The sequence below is a fragment of the Phacochoerus africanus genome, chromosome 5, assembly GCF_016906955.1.
Source record: "Phacochoerus africanus isolate WHEZ1 chromosome 5, ROS_Pafr_v1, whole genome shotgun sequence".
Lineage (NCBI taxonomy): Eukaryota > Metazoa > Chordata > Mammalia > Artiodactyla > Suidae > Phacochoerus > Phacochoerus africanus.
In genome coordinates, this window is record NC_062548.1 from 36844956 (window position 1) to 36861997 (window position 17042).

The 17042-nt window shown below is 55.1% G+C and overlaps 1 protein-coding gene across 1 annotated transcript; it reads left to right on the forward strand.

The window, feature by feature from the left end:
* Positions 1-300: 300 nt before the first annotated feature.
* Positions 301-2117, forward strand: SOCS1 (suppressor of cytokine signaling 1). The gene is made up of 2 exons (XM_047780494.1): positions 301-432; positions 991-2117. Exon 2 carries the CDS (start codon positions 1041-1043, stop codon positions 1704-1706), a length of 666 nt encoding a protein of 221 aa, XP_047636450.1. The 5' UTR covers positions 301-432; positions 991-1040; the 3' UTR covers positions 1707-2117.
* The last annotated feature ends 14925 nt before the right edge of the window (positions 2118-17042 follow it).

Here is a 17042-nt window from a genome sequence, read left to right on the forward strand (position 1 = left end):
GGCGGGGGAAGCTGGGCCACTAGGTCCGAGGGGGCGTCTGAGAACTGCCCAGGGAGCTCAGGGATGGGGTTGGAGACCTGAATAGAGGGGTCCTAGGACAGGTGCGAGGCTAGATCAGGACAGGGGGCCTCCCGGGGAAAGGTTCCCGGATTTGTGGCAAAGGTCGAGCGAGCCTGGCCTCCGAGGCGCGCACAAAAAGAAACCGAAAGTGGCGCGGAAGGGCGGGCCTGTAGGGGGGGGGTGTAGCCGTAGGGGGCGGGGCCTTCACTGACCACACCTCAAGCCAGTTTAAAAGACTGGTGCAGGGGCGGGCGCGGAGCAGAGCGAGCTGCGGCCGTGGCAGCTGCACGGCTCCCGGCCCCGGAGCATGCGCGAGAGCCGCCCCGGAGACCCCCGCCGCCCCGCCCGCGGCGCCCCGCGCCCCGCCGCCAGGTGAGCCCGGCACTGGGCAAGAAAGCGGGAGGGAAAGGGGAGGACGGCACAGGAGAGCCAGGTTGCCAGGGCGGCCTCGGGGGCTGCGTGGTGGGGTCGCGGCCGCCACGCCCCTAGCCCCGGCTGGCTCCACCCTGGCAGACCCCCCGCGCGTGGGGGTTCCCGCAACGCAGCTTTTCTGCCTTTGCGCAAATCTCAGAGTCGAGGCGCCAATCCCCGGCCTGGCCAGCAGGCGGCGGCCGTAGGGCGGCGAATGGGGAGCCGAGTGGCCGGAGTTGGGGCTGGTTTCTCCAAAGCACCTCTCTCCACGCCCCCCTCTCTTAACCAAACTCTGAGCGACTCCGAGCCCCACCGAGCTCCCAGCCGCGTGGAAGTACTCTGCGGACGGGGAAGCCCATTTTCTAGATGAGACCACTGAGGCTCAAAGGGCCGCCCCGACCTGGTCTTGCGCCCTCGACCCATTAGAAACGGATCCCCACCCCTCCTAAGTTGCCTCGCGGGTTCTCACCTGCCCAGCCCCACCCAGACTCCCCGCTCACTGACTGTCTCCCCCATCAGCGCACCCCCGGACGCTATGGCCCACCCCTCCGGCCGATCCCGCGTGTAGGATGGTAGCACACAACCAGGTGGCAGCCGACAATGCAATCTCCACGGCAGCAGAGACCCGACGGCGGCCAGAGCCTTCCTCCTCCTCCTCCTCCTCCTCATCTTCATCCTCCTCCTCCTCCTCCTCACCCGGGGTCCCGGCGCGCCCGCGGCCCTGCCCGGCGGCCCCGGCTCCAGCCCCGGGCGACACGCACTTCCGCACGTTCCGCTCGCACGCCGACTACCGGCGCATCACCCGCGCCAGCGCGCTCCTCGACGCCTGCGGCTTCTACTGGGGGCCTCTGAGCGTGCACGGGGCGCACGAGCGGCTGCGCGCCGAGCCCGTGGGCACCTTCCTGGTGCGCGACAGCCGCCAGCGGAACTGCTTCTTCGCCCTCAGTGTGAAGATGGCTTCGGGCCCCACAAGCATCCGCGTGCACTTCCAGGCCGGCCGCTTCCACCTGGACGGCAGCCGCGAGAGCTTCGACTGCCTCTTCGAGCTGCTGGAGCACTACGTGGCGGCGCCGCGCCGCATGCTGGGGGCCCCGCTGCGCCAGCGCCGCGTGCGGCCGCTGCAGGAGCTGTGCCGCCAGCGCATTGTGGCTACCGTGGGCCGCGAGAACCTGGCGCGCATCCCCCTCAACCCCGTCCTCCGCGATTACTTGAGCTCCTTCCCCTTCCAGATATGATCGGCCACGCCCGCCCTGCACGGAGCATTAACTGGGGCGCCTTATTATTTTCTATTATTAATTATTATTTCCTTGGAACCATGTGGGTTGGAGGGAGCGAGTGTGGGGGCGAGGCGCCTCCCGCCCTCGGCTGGAGACCCCTCCCGTAGACCCCTCCCCACCTCTTGTGGGGGTGCCCCCTCTTGGTGCTCCCTCTGGGTCCCCCTGGTTGTCCCCCTGGTAGTAGCTTAACTTAACTATCTGGGGCCAGGACCTGAACTCAGTACCTCCTACCTCTTCATGTTTACATATACCCAGTATCTTTGCACAAACCAGGGGTTGGGGGAGGGTCTCTGGCTTTATTTTTCTGCTGTGCAGAATCCTATTTTATATTTTTTACCACCAGTTTAGGTAATAAACTTTATTATGAAAGTTTTTTTTTTTTTTAAGAAAAAAGGTTTCTAGAGCGTGTGCTTTGGTCAAAGGTTTTCCATGATTCTGAGCGGGTCCCCAGGGTCCTAAGACTGACCTGTTCGGCTTGGCCAAAGGCCGTGTGGGCCCAAGTTCTGGCTGGGAGCCCTGCATGGCTCTACCCACAGTGCTCAAGGGGAGAGGAACAGTTTATCTAGTTTTGGTCTTGTCTCTGGTAACATGGCAGCTCGAGTTTGAGCACTTAATGTGTGCCAAGCCCTATTCTGTGCTTCACATGCTTAAATTGACTTAATCTATAAAGACAACCCTATGAAGCAAGGCTCTAATCCCCATTTTACAGAAGAGAACACTGAGGCATTTTAAATTTGCCTGTGGTCATCCCTATGGCCTTTTTTGGCTGTCCTCCCAGAAATCTGAAATGGATGACAGAGAGGAAACTTCTTTCATTCTATGACCACAACTTCTTCCAGGAAGAGGGTGGGGGTGGGGGCTCGATGAGTTTTTGGAAGGAGTGGCACATTCTGAAACTCAGTATCTAGGGAGACATAGTTTAAATGGGATGGGGATTCAGTGCTGGGACTGACTTCCTTCTTCCCGCTCTCTTCTAACTCATGTACTTTTTGGTGAACACACAACTTGGAGCCAGAAAGATGCTTTGTGGTCTGTGGTGGCAGGAGGGCCCTTTTGGCGGCTTTGGGCAATTCCCTTTGCTTCTCGGGGCCTCAGTGACTACCTCTAAAATGGGCTGGCTGGAAGAGGTGCTTTGCTGTAACCCTCAGCAGCAGGCACTGATGCGTAGTGGTTGGAGGAGGTGGTGTTTTTGGGAACTTGGGCTGGCCAGCATCACCAGAGGGTTCCCAGGCTACTCCTGCATCTGTGGCCGGCCTGCTGGCCACTCACGCCTGTGCTGCTGCTCTTGGTGGATTGAATCACTTTCAGGTTTAGGGTTAAGCAGCCTCACAGACACATCACACTTCATTTTTAGAAGTCAGAATGGCCCTCTGCAGCCTTGGACATGCTTGTGATGGAGTGTCCTAATATTTAATAATACCTTTCAGACTTGAAAGTGCAGCATAAAATTAACTTGATAACCAGAGAGCTGGGGCGGCCCAGGCTTGTCTTGGGGATTAAATAGATTCCAGGCCTCAAGGTTAAGGATGGCCAGGAGAGATTTAGGATCTCAGAGAGCTTTGGCAATTTCATCCTTTAATGAGGTGGGCTGGGAGGGAAGGAGGAGACGTCTTGTCTCGGTGCCTCCAAGGAATCACTGCTTTTTCTTAACTGTGTCCCTGCCCTTTGTTCTCTGCCCTGTAGATCGAGTCCTGGCCTTGTTCCCGACTTCCCTGTCTCCCACCCAGCTTGGGCAGTGCTGGGAGAAAAACCCAAGAAGGCAGTGCCTGGGCATAGGGTAGACACTTAGTGAGCACTTACTGTATGCTGGCCCCCGTGCTACCTTGTTCAAGCCTCACAACTGGCCTGTGAGTTAGTAACCTCCCCTCATTGTGTAGATGGGAAAACTGAGGCTCAGAGAGGCAAGTGGAGGAGCCAGATTTTCAAACCTAGGACAGTCCTGCTTCAGAAGCTGGGTACCACTAGCCAGCACAGCCTCCCACGAGGGCCTCACAGCTGCAGTAATACTAAAGCAGCTGCTAACATTTATATAGAGTGTCAATGTGCAGGCACTATTCCAAGTGCCTAGTTACCTATATTAAAATGGTCAATAAATTTTTAAAAAGTCAATTTCACCCTAGCCTTAGAATTGAGGTATTATTAACATCCCCATTTTACAGATGAGGAAACAGGCTCTCAATTAAAGAGGAACTAATTTGCAGTTCGTTTACAGTATTTCCAGGGTTTTATCCTTTCAAAAAAGGCTTTAAAATTATATCTTCAGTATCCCAACCCATTCCCCTTAGCAAAATAGCTCAGAATAAAATGCCTCTAATCACACTCCCCAGAGCTGGCCCTTCTCTCTGTGAGTGATTTTTCAAAAAATCTATACTAACATACATACAGGGATCTAAATGACCTAAAAGCCCCCAGGAGCTGCACTCCAGGCCCTGAGCAACAGCTCGCAGGCACACACCAGTGAGACTCGCCTCGGAGAAGGGCAGGGAGTGGGGGCCCCGCACCCTGTGTGGCTTCTCCGTGGTGCAGATTCTCTCAAACCTCAGCTTCATGATTCAGCAGCACTGACGTCAATTTACAAGAATGAAAAGTGAGAGGAGGGTTGGTGTGGGGGGGACCGGGTTGGGGGCCCAGGTGCGGCTGAGGTGTCTTCTGCACTGGCAGTGAGTGGGTGAGCGGGGCAGTGGGGGGCACGCAGAATGGGAAGGGGCAGCTCTTCAGAACGATAGGGATGGCGCACAGGTTCGGGAACAGCCTGTGGCTGGCATCGAAGCTGTTCCTGAGCTGGGGACTCTGCTCCCCATTTTAGAGATGAAGAAATGGAGGCTCAGAGAAGTACAGTCACTTCTTCAGGGTCACACAGTTCAAAGGTCATAACCAAGACTTGCACCAGGTCTACCCCCCTCTCAAGACAACTGGTTTCTTCACGAGGAGAGGTGGGAAGAGGGAGGAATCCTATGGAGATGCTTATTCCCAGGCCTCACCTCGGCCTGCTTGACTCTCCCAACCTCATGAGTGGAACTGTCACAGTCCCGCAGCCAGGAAGTGGAGAGCCAAGCCGCTTCCTGAGGTGCTGCACCTGAAGCATTTAGCACAGAGCCTGGCAGTACATCTCTGAATGATGCGTTGCTCACACAATGATACTGAAGTTCATTAAATGAACATTCACGGGGCACCTACTATGTTCTAGGCATTACTCGAAGCCCAAAGGATACATACAGGAATGGATGAAACCAAGGGAGTCTGGTCCCTGCTCTCGCCATGGTCGCATTCAGGGCTTCAGACAGTAACTAAATATGGCACAAAAGGAACAAGACCATTCTGAGTAGTGACCATACGTACTCAGACGAAAACTCAACAAGGTGGCTGGGTGGGGGGTGGGGCTATTTTAAAAGAAAGGTCAGGAAGGCTCCCCACAGGTCACACTGCAATGACTGGACGGAGCCAGCCAGGAGATGGGCCTTCCGGGCAGAGGGAACATCAAGTCCAAAGCTGTCAGCTGGGAGAAAGTTCAGCCCATTCCAGACACTGGCCAAACTGGAGGGGACTGAGTGGAGGCCGGGCAAGGGATGAGGCGGAACGGGTGGGCAAGGGCCAGAGCCCTGTAGGCCAAGGAGAGGAGTGTGGATTTGAAATGTGATGGGGGTGGCCTGATTCTCTGATGGCGAGGCAGAGATGGCCTTAGGCTTCTTGCCTTATGATGTATTATCTGGGGACGGGGGGGGGGGGTCACTCTTGGCCACACCTTCAGCTCCAGCCAACTGGGCCACAGCAAGGCAGGGACAGCCACAGGACCTGCCTGGCCCAATTCTGGCAGCAAGTGTGGGCCAGACCTGGCATTAGTCAGAAACCCCAACTCTGACCAGACCCCAAGCCTGGGTCTGAACAGAGACCCAGGGCAGAGCCCCCCAGACTCCAGTGAGGGGCTTCCTAGAGCGGCGATCGTCTGTGAAGAGCAAAGCTGGCTTCAGCTTTGGGGAAGGACCCACAGGACCTGAAAGGAGGCGGATTGGGCCTGACACAGGGTGGCCAGTGCCACCTGGAGGCTTGCTTTGCATTCCCTCACCTGGGCAGCACCCTCACCATCATCCGGAGACTCCCTTGGGCTCGCGCGGTTTCCGGGGATATAACAGGGGCCTGGCCTATTCCCGCGCGGGTTTAGGGTGGGGGGAGGGAGTCTCAGGGTCGCTCAGGGAGGGCAGTGCAGTGTTCAACAAAGCAAGTCCACACAGGGACAATGGTGCCCAAGGCGCGAGTTCAACCGCCCCTCCCACCTGGTCCTGGCACCTGACAGCCCTCAGGGGAAACGGGTGCCATGCATTTTATACCGGCTGTTTGGCCCCAGTACAAACCCCTACACGCCCCCACCACACACACATAACCCCTTGGGAGGTTGGGCATCTCCAAGCCGCAGGCCTCCAGTGACTCCCCGCGGCGCTCAGAAGGCCCACCTTCCGCGAGGCTGCAAGGGGCCCCACCGCCTCCGCCACACTCACCGCACTCCCTCTTGCCACCGGTCCTTTGCATGTGCTGTTCCCACACCTCGTTTGGCTTCAAAAATCAAGGCCTCGTACAGGTCCCAGCGCCATCAGCCAAGAGCTCCGCACCGCTCGCGACCTATCAGGCCGCCCCGGGCCGCGCGCTGATGACGTCAGCACGCCGCTCTCATGGCCGCTGTGGGCGCCGAGTCCACGGGCGCTCGGCAGTGCTCGGCTCTGTTCATCCGGCTCGGATCCTGGGCCTTCCTAGACCCTCTGGCCTTCGCGTGGTCCCAACACCACCCCATGTGTGCTGCCTGCTTGGAACACACACCCCCAACTTCCCCCCCACACACACCCCTGCACCTGCCCTGAGAGAACGTGTCCTAAGGGCATGCCAGGTCACCGCCCCGCCCCCTCTAGTCTTTAGAGACCAAAAATCACTTCCACCCCATCCAGTCTGTACCCACCCCTGCTGCCCCAGCTCACACAGCCCGTAGGTCCCAAACCCTGGTTTCCTCACCTGAAAATGAGAGTAACCTCCGTACCCACCCCTTGGGCAAAATGAAGACGGTGCCTATAAAATGTTTAACACATGATAGGGATCCAGTCATTGGCACTGGCTTCTCTGCTTCTTGATTTTTGCCCTGCTGCTGTTTTAAGATCATGCCATTTCCTGGAGTTCCCTGGTGGCCTAGCGGTTAAGGATCCCACATTGTCCCTACTGTGGCTCATTGTCACTGCTGTGGCGTGAGTTGGATCCGTGGCCAGGGAATTTCTGTGTGCCGTGGGCACGGCCAAAAAAATAATGCCATTTAATGAGCACCTACGGATGCTAATATTTACCCAGTTTGCACCATGAGGAGATGGGCTCAGAAAGGTGAAGGAATTGGCCGCGTGATGTGTAAATGGCAAAGGCAGCGTCTGCCTCCAGGGGCTCGAGGCCCAAGGTCATGATCTCACCCCCTACAGTGCTCTAGAGTGCATGGATTAATGTGTTTCTAACACTTAGGACCACCCCAGAGGATGTTCGGAGACACGGAACTGGTCAGTGCTCAGAGCCCCTCAGGCACCTGCCCTTTCTTTCCAAACCTAGGCTGGTAAGCCAGGCAAGATGGTAGGCTGGTAACTTAACTACAAATCTGCATCAGAATTCAGCCTAGGAGAATGGCCAGGGATGCTGGATCAAAAGGGACCCTGAAGGAGTGGCTCCGGGCCAGCCCTGGCAGCTGGGGGTGGGGGGGAGATGCAAATGAGGATGGGCAGGGACCGGGACAAGTGAGCCAGACAGCTGAATCCTGTGCAAGAGCAGGGCTGGGAGGGTGACATTCAGGGTTGGCCCCACCTGGGGACCTGCAGGGACCTGTGTGGTGAGACACTCCCTCCCTTACCTCCCACACCTGGGTGAGCTGGGAGGGGCATCCAGAGGCAGGATGGAGAGGAGGGCGCAAGGCCCAGGTAAGTCAGCCTCGGAGGGCCCCTCCCCATCAACATTTCACTGTGGGAAGCAGCACAGGGGAGCAGAAAGAACTGGGCCCCAGGACCTGGGTTCAAGTCCTGACTGTTAACCATATGCCTGTAGTGGCCTGCTCTGTAAAATGAGAATTAGACTCAATTAGACCCACTCTGCCTTGCTTCAGAAGAGTCACGAGGAAGAGAAGATTTAATATAAGTGGAAATGAAATAGGTCACCACCCAAATATAGGAATTATAATAATAATAATTGTTTTGCATCACACCAGCTGCCCACGTATATTTGAATCAGCACAGCCATGGAGCCTCACAAGGACCACGTGAAACAGGTATAATTATTGTTGTTATGGTCACTTTGCAGATGAGGACACCGAGGCACAGAGAAGGTAAATAAAGGGCCAGGGTCACACAGCAGCTCGGTGGCAGACCTTAGGAGGTTCTAACACAGGCAGCCCAATTTCACAGCCATCCCCTAGTTTTAAGCTTGAAGCTGAGGTGGCCAGGAGGTCAGCCACTGGAACTCCAATTTTATGATTTTTGCCAGTTCTATCCAAGTTTCAGCTTCATGTTATGCAATGATATTCTTCAGATCAAGTCACTTGGTTTCCTTAAGTAAGTTTTATTTAAAGGGAAACATATCGTTACTACATGCAGAAAGCCAGACTCACCGGCCACAAAGAGGTAACCCTTTAAAAAATGCAATGAAATGCAAGCAATGTGAGTAGGTTCTAGCTAGAGATTGGTATCTTGCTCTGCTCTAGGAGAAGGTCTGCTTTGTGTTTGATTGAAAGGGAGGGAGAGAGAGAGAAAAATGTGTCAAGTGTCAGAGACATGTTTGAGACACAGCAGCACCCAAATGAGACTTTCTCCTTGACTTAGCAGAAAGACTACACGAAAAGGAAAGTAGGAAATCACTGTTTCACGGCAGGGGGTGGGCTCACTGTTTCAGCAAAATGTCCCTGGGAGTTCCCGCTGTGGTGCAGTAGGTTAATGATCCGGCTTATCTCTATGGAGATGCCGGTTCGAATCCCTGGCCTGGCATAGTGAGTGAAGGATCCGGGGTCGCTGCAGCTGTGGTGTAGGTCGCAGCTCCAGTCTCGGATATCATCCCTGGCCTGGGAACTTCCATCCATCGGGGGTGCAGCCGAAAAGGACAAAAGAAAGAAAAAAAAAAAGAGTCCCTGTGTCCCACCTAAAAATATCATCCAGGAACCTTCCAGGGTACCCATCCCACACCTGGGAAACAGCTGGCTTGGCTGCCAGCTGCATGTTGTAGGTCCTGACTCTGAGTCTCAGTTGCCTCCCCTGTGAAATGGGTAAGCACCAAGATCCCGCCCAGTACAGAGGACTAAAAGGAAGTGATTGTACGTGCCTAATAAGTGGCACTATGTTGGCAGGGCAGGCTGGGCTCTATATCAGGGGTGCCTGGCCCCCCTCCAGCTCGGGACGCTGAAAACGAAAGCCCCGCATGGCCAGCCTGGGGCTCCTCCATGCTTTTTATCTTATCTTTTGCCAGTCCCCTCTGTGCTAACCTGGTGACAGGAAGGGCCACAGTTTCTGGAAGGTGGGTCAAAGCGAAACTACCTCAGGTCCAGCAGACTGGGGCCTGGCCGGCTCCCCTAGCCAAGTGGGCAGGGCTGGGGGTGCACCCTCCAGCCTTCCTGTGGGCATCCCCCTCCACGGGATTCGAGATGGGAAACTGAGAGGTGTGGGCTGCCAGCTCCTTTGCAAGAAGTCGAGGGAATTGAGGCTGACTGTCCAAATTGCAGATTTGATCATCTCACAGCCCTGGTCACACACACCCTTGAGCTCCCACTGCAGTCTTGCGTTGGCTGCCCTTTATCTGGCTCTTGCTAGGCACCACTACTATCTCATTTTACTGACAAGGCAGCTGAGGCCACGAGAGGTTAAGTTCCTTGTCGATGGTCTCAAGGTCGATAAAAGTAGTCGGAGCAGTATTTGAACCGAGCAACACAACCCCAGAGCCTTCTAGTGGCTTCCAGCTGCTAGACACTAAAATATGACACCTTTCCCATGGGATGTGACATCCTTTACTACCTCAATGGACTTTTTTATTTTGTCTTTTTGCCTTTTCTAGGGCTGCTCCCATGGCATATGGAGGTTCCCAGGCCAGGGGTCTCATCGGAGCTATAGCCGCCGGCCTACGCCAGAGCCACAGCAATGCAGGATCTGAGCCTTGTCTGCGACCTACACCTCAGCTCACGGCAACACTGGATCCTTAACCCACTGAGCAAAGCCAGGGATCGAACCCGCAACCTCATGGTTCGTGGTTATTTCCCCTGTGCCACGACAGGAACTCCCTCAATGGACATTTTTAGCCCCTCACTGCTCCCTTCCCTTTCCCCACCTCTTCCGTCCTCCCCAATTTCTCATCGTTCCCTAGGCATTTTGAGCGACCTGGGGAAAGTCTTGGATGTTTCTTTTGCTTCCTCTTTATTTGTTTGGTAAATTCCCAGTCAGCCTGCATGGATAATATATACCATATGTATATAGCAATACAGAATATGTATAATATAGATCCTTTTTTTTTAGGGCCGCACCCACAACATATGGAGGTTCCCAGGCTTGGAGTTGAATCGGAGCTACAGCTGCCAGCCTACACCACAGCCACAGCCACGCCGGATCCTTAACCCACTGAGCGAGGCCAGGGATGGAACCCCCATCCTCGTGGATCCTAGTCAGATTCTTACCCTGCTGAGCCACAACCGGAAGTCCCCTAAGCAACCTGCAAAATCCAGCGCAGCCGTTGCCTCCCCTGGGGAAAGCAAGGGCAAGGGAGTCGGAGAGAGAGGGGAAGAAGGGGATAGGGACAGGCAGAGCCAGGGAGCGAGAGACGGAGGTGGGGAGATGAGGATGGGGGAGAGGAGAGGAAAGATGGGAAGGGAAACAGGGAGCAAAGAGAACACAGAGAGGGGGGCCTGGGAATTCGAGAACCAGCTTGGGGACAGTGCGTGAACGAGCGCATGAGGGAATTCACCAGCCAAAGAGTGAATGAATCGATCCATCACTGAATGAGGGGGAGGGGGTGAAGGAATGAAAAAGCCAAAGCAGATAAAGGGCAAGTGACTGAAGAGGAAGCATTGGTGGCCGGGCCAGGTGGCAGGTCCTTAGCCCCGGCGGCCCCCCTGTTCCTACCCTCGAGGCTGGACCGGGCTGGACCTCTCTGGGCTCCTGGCCTGGTCCATGTCCTGAAGTGGCGGCTGTGTCCTGGATATGTGACAAAGCCGGGCCTGCAACCCCCGCCCCTCCCAACCACGAACCTTGGGCACCTACTCGGCTCCAGTGCCTGAAAACTGAAAGTAAAAGCCATCCTGAGCTTTGCCCCAGCCTTCCTGTCCCTCAGCTGGTTTCTTAGAAATCAGCTGCCTTGGCTACCAGCTGCAGCCTGGACTTCCGCCCTCACCCAAGGGTCCCGGCACCCACTGGGTGCCCACGCTGCCAGCAGAAGTGGGACCAGAGGCCTGTGCTGGAGTTGGGGACCACCCCAAAAAGCCTGGGAATCATGCACTCATCTTACAAATGTTGATTCGGGTTTGCTGTGTGCCAGGTGCAAGGGGAGCAGATGAATCCGGGCCATTCAGAGAGTTAGGGGCAAACAGGACTTATATAAGGTTTCAGTATCACCTGATCCAGGCCCCAGCAGGAAGAGGGGGCTGGGGGGAGCAGGGGGGAGCACCAGGACAAGAATAGTGACTTTTAGCCTAAGAATCATGGGGAGAAGGGTGGGAAATGAGGGGTCTGGGGAGGCTCCAGGGAGGTGTCGCTGCCTGAGTCCTAAAGCGGGAGAAGGAATTCACCGGGGTAGCCAAGGTGGGGAAGGGCATCTCGGGCAGAGGGAACAGCATAGGCAAAGTGACTTGCCTGTACTGTATAACCGCTCCAGAAGTCAGCATGATTCTATGGGTTTTGCAGGTGAAAAACTAAGACTCAGAGAAGTGTGGTGATTGACTCACCCAAGACCTCACCGCTCCGGTGGAGATACAGATGTGGGCCCGGTGTCTCGTCTCTCCTAAGCGAGCCTCAGGTCGCACCTGGATCCCCACCAAGGCTGTCTCACTGGAGCACGCCCTCTGACCCAGGCCCTGGGCTCTCACACCTGTCATTTAAATCCTCAGCACCGCTCTGTAGCAAGATGTGGCTGGGAGAAAAAATAAGGCTCTGAGAAGTAAAGGGACCTGCCCAGGTCACACAGCCTGCTGGGCCAAAGCAGTGATTCATGCCCAGGTGCATGGGACCAAAGTGCCCCATCCTCCTTCTGCAAGAGGCATCTGGGCCCTCGCAGAACACAGTCCTGACCTGATAGTCTCTGTCCCCATGTTCTAAAGAGGTGACGGGAAGAACAAGCACCAAGTCTCGGTGGCTGGAAAAGAGAATCCACGTAGGGTGAATGAGAGCTTTGCTCTCAGGGAACTGCCTTGCTTCGTCCTGTATGATCCTCAAGGAGCTGTGAGTCACAGTGCCCCAGGCAACAGGTGGACATGGATCAGACCTGGCCAATCAGAGGTCCCTATCTCCAGTTCAGGGTAAGCACATGACCTAAGCTGTCCCAGTCAGAGACCCTCCTGGGACTTTTCTGCTGAAACAAACAGGAATTCCTTCCTCTAAACTGAGGCCCACCAGCAGTGCCTACTGGGTCAAGAGAGTGGAAGAGAAGGCGCACAGAGCAGAGCCCTGACTTATCGTGGGAGCTCCTGCATCCAGCCATCCCTGAAATCCACCTCTGGACGTACTTGTTACACACACGAGTTTCCTTGTTTGCTTAGGCTTGTCTGAATTCTGTTTCGGTCACTTGCAACCCAAAGAGCCCTGGGTAATCAGAGTTTGAAGAGCAGCAAGGGTCCGGGGTCAGGTTTGGTTGGAACCAAGGGTGAGTGAGTGAAATGGAACCACTCTTTCCAAGAAGAGGTAAAATGACTCACCCACTGAAAGAGGCAAGACTAGTGAGCTGGGGCCCACAGCGACCCCCTCTCTGGCTGACGTCTGCCCTCAAGGAAAGCTGGAATGTAGACCCTTTCACACCTCCGGATTCATGGTTGCTAATAACTGACTTTTTTGCACTGGAAAAAAAAATTCCACATTAAAAAAATTTCCTTCCCATTTTTTTTTTTAAAAAAACCAACTTTATTTTTAGAGCAGTTTTAGATTCACGTCAAAATTGAGTGGAAAGCACAGAGTTTCCATATCCCCACGCCCCCCCCCACACACAGCCTCCCCCCCACCGCTATCAACAGCCCTCATCAATCCACATTATGGTTTTTGTTTTGTTTTTTAAGTTTTTTTTTTTTGGTTTTGTTTTGTTTTGTTTTGCTGCCCTGTAGCATATGGAGTTCTCAGGCCAGGGATCAGATCTGAGCCACAGTTGTGGCAACACCGGCTCCTTTAACCTATCAGGCCTGCATCCTGGTGCTGCAGAGATGCCACTGGTCCCATAGTGGGAACACCATATTATGGCTTTTTGGTTTTGTTTTTTTTCCTTTTAGGGCCACATTTGCCGCACATGGAAGTTCTTAGACCAGGGGTTCAATTGGAGCCACACCTGTGGCCCATGTCATAGCCTGCGGCAACACCAGCTCCTCAACCCTCTGACTGAGTATCCTCATGGATACTAGTCGGATTCTTAACCCACTGATCCACAATGGAACTCCTCCAAATTATGTTTTAATCTCCGTGTTTGTTGTTCGATTTAAAAAAGTATCTACCAATAATGTGAGTATGAAATACATATTTTTTCCTGATTTCTACAGATATGTATATATTTTCTTTTAAAAATGACATCATTCTTTTTTTGTTTTATTTTTTTGCTTTTTTAGGGCTGCACCCACGACATATGGAAGTTCCCAGGCTAGGGGTCGAATCGGAGCTGCAGCTCACAGCCTACACCACAGCCACAGAAACGCGGGATCTGAGCCGCATCTGCGACCTACACCACAGTTCACAGCAACACTGGATCCTTAACCCACTGAGTGAGGCCAGGGATTGAACCTGCATCCTCATGGATGCTGGACGGATTTGTTTCTACTGCACCACAAGAGGAACTCCCCAAAATGACATCATTCTTTACAACCCCTACGGTACCCCACTCTTTCCGCTGAGCATTTCGTGAGCAGCCTTCCAGGTCACTGGTTGACAAGCGGGGGCGGGGGGTGGTGGTGATGGTACCTGTTTCACCAGTAAGGACGCTGGGGTCCAGCGGGAGCAGGGAAGAGACCCGGGTGGACTTTGCGATGGACATTTCACTGGATGCTCTAAACTGGCCGCTGAGGTCTTGTTCCTTCCTGGGTGGGGAATTACTGTTCAGAGAGGGAAAGTCACTCTGGTTGGGGGACCTGAGTCCCCAGGCAGGGGGACAGTGACCAGCAAGAGCCTTGCCTCACCCCTGCCTCAGCCATGCTACCGCTGACCCTTCCAGGCTGTGTCAGGTGCAGAAAAAGGTCATGCCTCTGACTAGTTCTCCTACTCAGCTCACACGGAGTACCTACTGTGTGTCAGACACCGCTGGGGGTGCCATGCACGCTCTCTTGGTTAATCCTTCTGACCACCCTGGAAGGTAGCTCCGTTATGAGCCCCATTTCTCAGGTGAGGCAACTGAGGCCCAGAGACATGAAACGACCTGCCAAGGGCCACACAGCCAACATGGGGTAAAACCAAATGTGGACCACAGTGAGGTCTGAATGCAGACAGAAGCGTCACTGTCCCGGGTGGGTCCCTGGCTTTGTAAATGGTTACACACACACACACACACACACACGTGTGCCACAAAGCTCTAGCCTCAGTTCTATCCATCCTTCCATCTTCCCAGACTCCTGCTTAGGGCAAGGGCGGTGAACACCTGGGAGACAGTCAGGATCCCAAATGAACCCTTGGTTAAGGCATTGAGTGACCAGAGTTCCTGTCATGGCTCAGCGGTTAACGAATCTGACTAGGAACCATGAGATTACAGGTTCGATCCCTAGCCTTGCTCAGTGGGTGAAGGATCCGGCGTTGCCGTGGGCTGTGGTGTAGGTCACAGATGCGGCTCGGATCCCCTGTGGCTGTGGCTGTGGCTGTGGTGTAGGCTGGCGGCTACAGCTCCAATTAGACCCCTAGCCTGGAAATCTCGGGAGCTGCCCTAGAAGAGGCAAAAAGACAAAAGACAAGACATCGAGTGACTGGCAAGGGGACATTCAAGACATTGATAGAAAGTCTGACACTGGGGTTGGAAAAGGCAATTGCCCCCATACAGGCTGACTTCTGGCCTCAATACCATGGCCCAACGTAAACACAAGGTGCCTCGTGAGCCAGCTGCAGCTTGCACAACTGCTTGGACCTTCCAAGCCAGGGTGTTCAGAATGAGAAGTGACCCGTTGTGACAGTGTTGGCGTATGCACCTGCGTACACAGACGTGGAGCCCTCGCCTCATGCCTGCACATGGCACAGTCCCTGGAATCAGGAGTGACACAGAGCACCGGTGACAACGAAGAATGCTCCCGCCCATCCTGGGCACACACTGCATGCTCATGTGTGGATGTGAGGCGTTCCCCTGTGGCACTGCAAGTTAAGGACCTGGCATCGCTGCAGCTGTGGTGCCGGTCACAACGGAGGCGCAGGTTCGATCCCTGGCCCCGGAACTTCCATATGCCACAGGTGCAGTCAAAAAAAAAAAAAAAATGTGTACTTGACAAGAGGAGGATGGGGGAGAGAACGGGTAACATTTAGGGTCGCTAATATCATTGATGATATGCTATTCGATAAGCGATATAAAGTAGATACCATCATATGACCTAAAGGCTTTTCTTCATTTAGCACTAATTAATACAGACTCGGTGCTAAGCGCTTCACACTATCTCATTTAATTCTTTTTCTTTCTCCTCCTTTTTGGGCTGCCCCTCAGCACATGGAGTTCCCAGGCCAGGGATCAGATTCAAGCCGCCGTTTCAACCCAAGCTGCAGCTGCGGCAATGCAGGATCCTTAACCCACTGTGCTGGGCTGGGGATCGAACGCGCATCCCAGCCCTCCCAAGACGCCACCGATCCCGTTGTGCCACAGTGGGAACTCCTCGTTTAATTCTTGAAACCATCTTGTAGGTGGATCGCGTTGGACCGCAGCTCATGACATCACCACTTCTGTAGGTCAAAACTCTAATAAGAGTGCCAGCAGTGAGCTTCAACCTGTCTTCACGGCTACAGCTGAAGCAAAGCCCACCGCCAGGGCCTGGAGGGGTCCGCCTGCTCGGAGGATTCGGGTTTCGCCCTGGGTTCCTCCTCCTCAGCCTCCCTCCCCTGGCTGCCCGTGACCCCACCACCCCTCCCCATTGCGGCCGGGTCTATATTTACAGCCTGGGTTTCTGTGAAGTGGGACTCGAGGAAGTGACTTATTCCAGAGTCATCACAGCCAACCAGAGATAACGGCATCCAAGAACCTTCCGTTTCTGACTGTCCCTCTCGCCCCCGCCTCTGTGGGACTTTTCTCCTCCCCTCTGGATTTCCAAGGCTCGAACCAGCCAGACAGAAACAGTAATTGCCTGTGTGCCAACCAAGTGTCCCCCATCTGGAGGGCAGATGACAGGGAGTGGGAGATTGTGTCCGTTTTGCGGCCAGTGAAACTGAGGTGAATCTGTGTCCAACTTGGTTGCCAGCTGCCCTTGTTGGGGGCGGGTTTCTGGACCCCCCGGGGACCCGGCCTGGTCGGGCTCTGCCCGGGCATCCCAGAGGCTGTGGGGGGGACCTTCTGGATCCCCCCACCTCTCCGCTCCCGGGGATGCTACTGATCTGACAGCCCCCGCCGCAGGGGCGCTGGGCCCGGAGGGGCGGAGTATTTCCAGGTAGACTGAGATAGAGGGTGGCAGCTGTGGGGACAGCGGAGGAGGAAGGGAGCAGCCTGTCCTTTCTTCCCCACCCCCCCACCCCCCCGCCGTGCACACAGCCCACCCGCCAGGCACAGCCGGTCTTCGGGGAAGTCGCCGAGTCGGAGTTCCAGGAAGCGATAACGCTTGTTGAAACCTCTTTCTTGTGGCCTGGCCTCGTCACATGGCTTGGTGGGGACCAACGTCAAGCAGGGCCGCAGGTCTGGGCCGGCTCGCACCCTGGCAGCTGCTGCCACCCTGCGTGCTTCCCCGGAGGCTGAAGGGGGGGGGGGGCTCGCTGGGCAGGAAGGTGGGCATGAGCAGCTCTTACTGCGACACACCTGGCCCAGGCTGAGAGCCGAGCTCTCCTGCAAGGGAGGGTTGCTGCAAAAGCACATAGTAGGTGTTAAGGAGACAGAAAATTTTTGCTCCTCTTCCCTGAAGCCAGGGACCATGTCTTTCGTTGTTCTAGAGTGGGACCCCCCACCTTGGCCCTACTGACT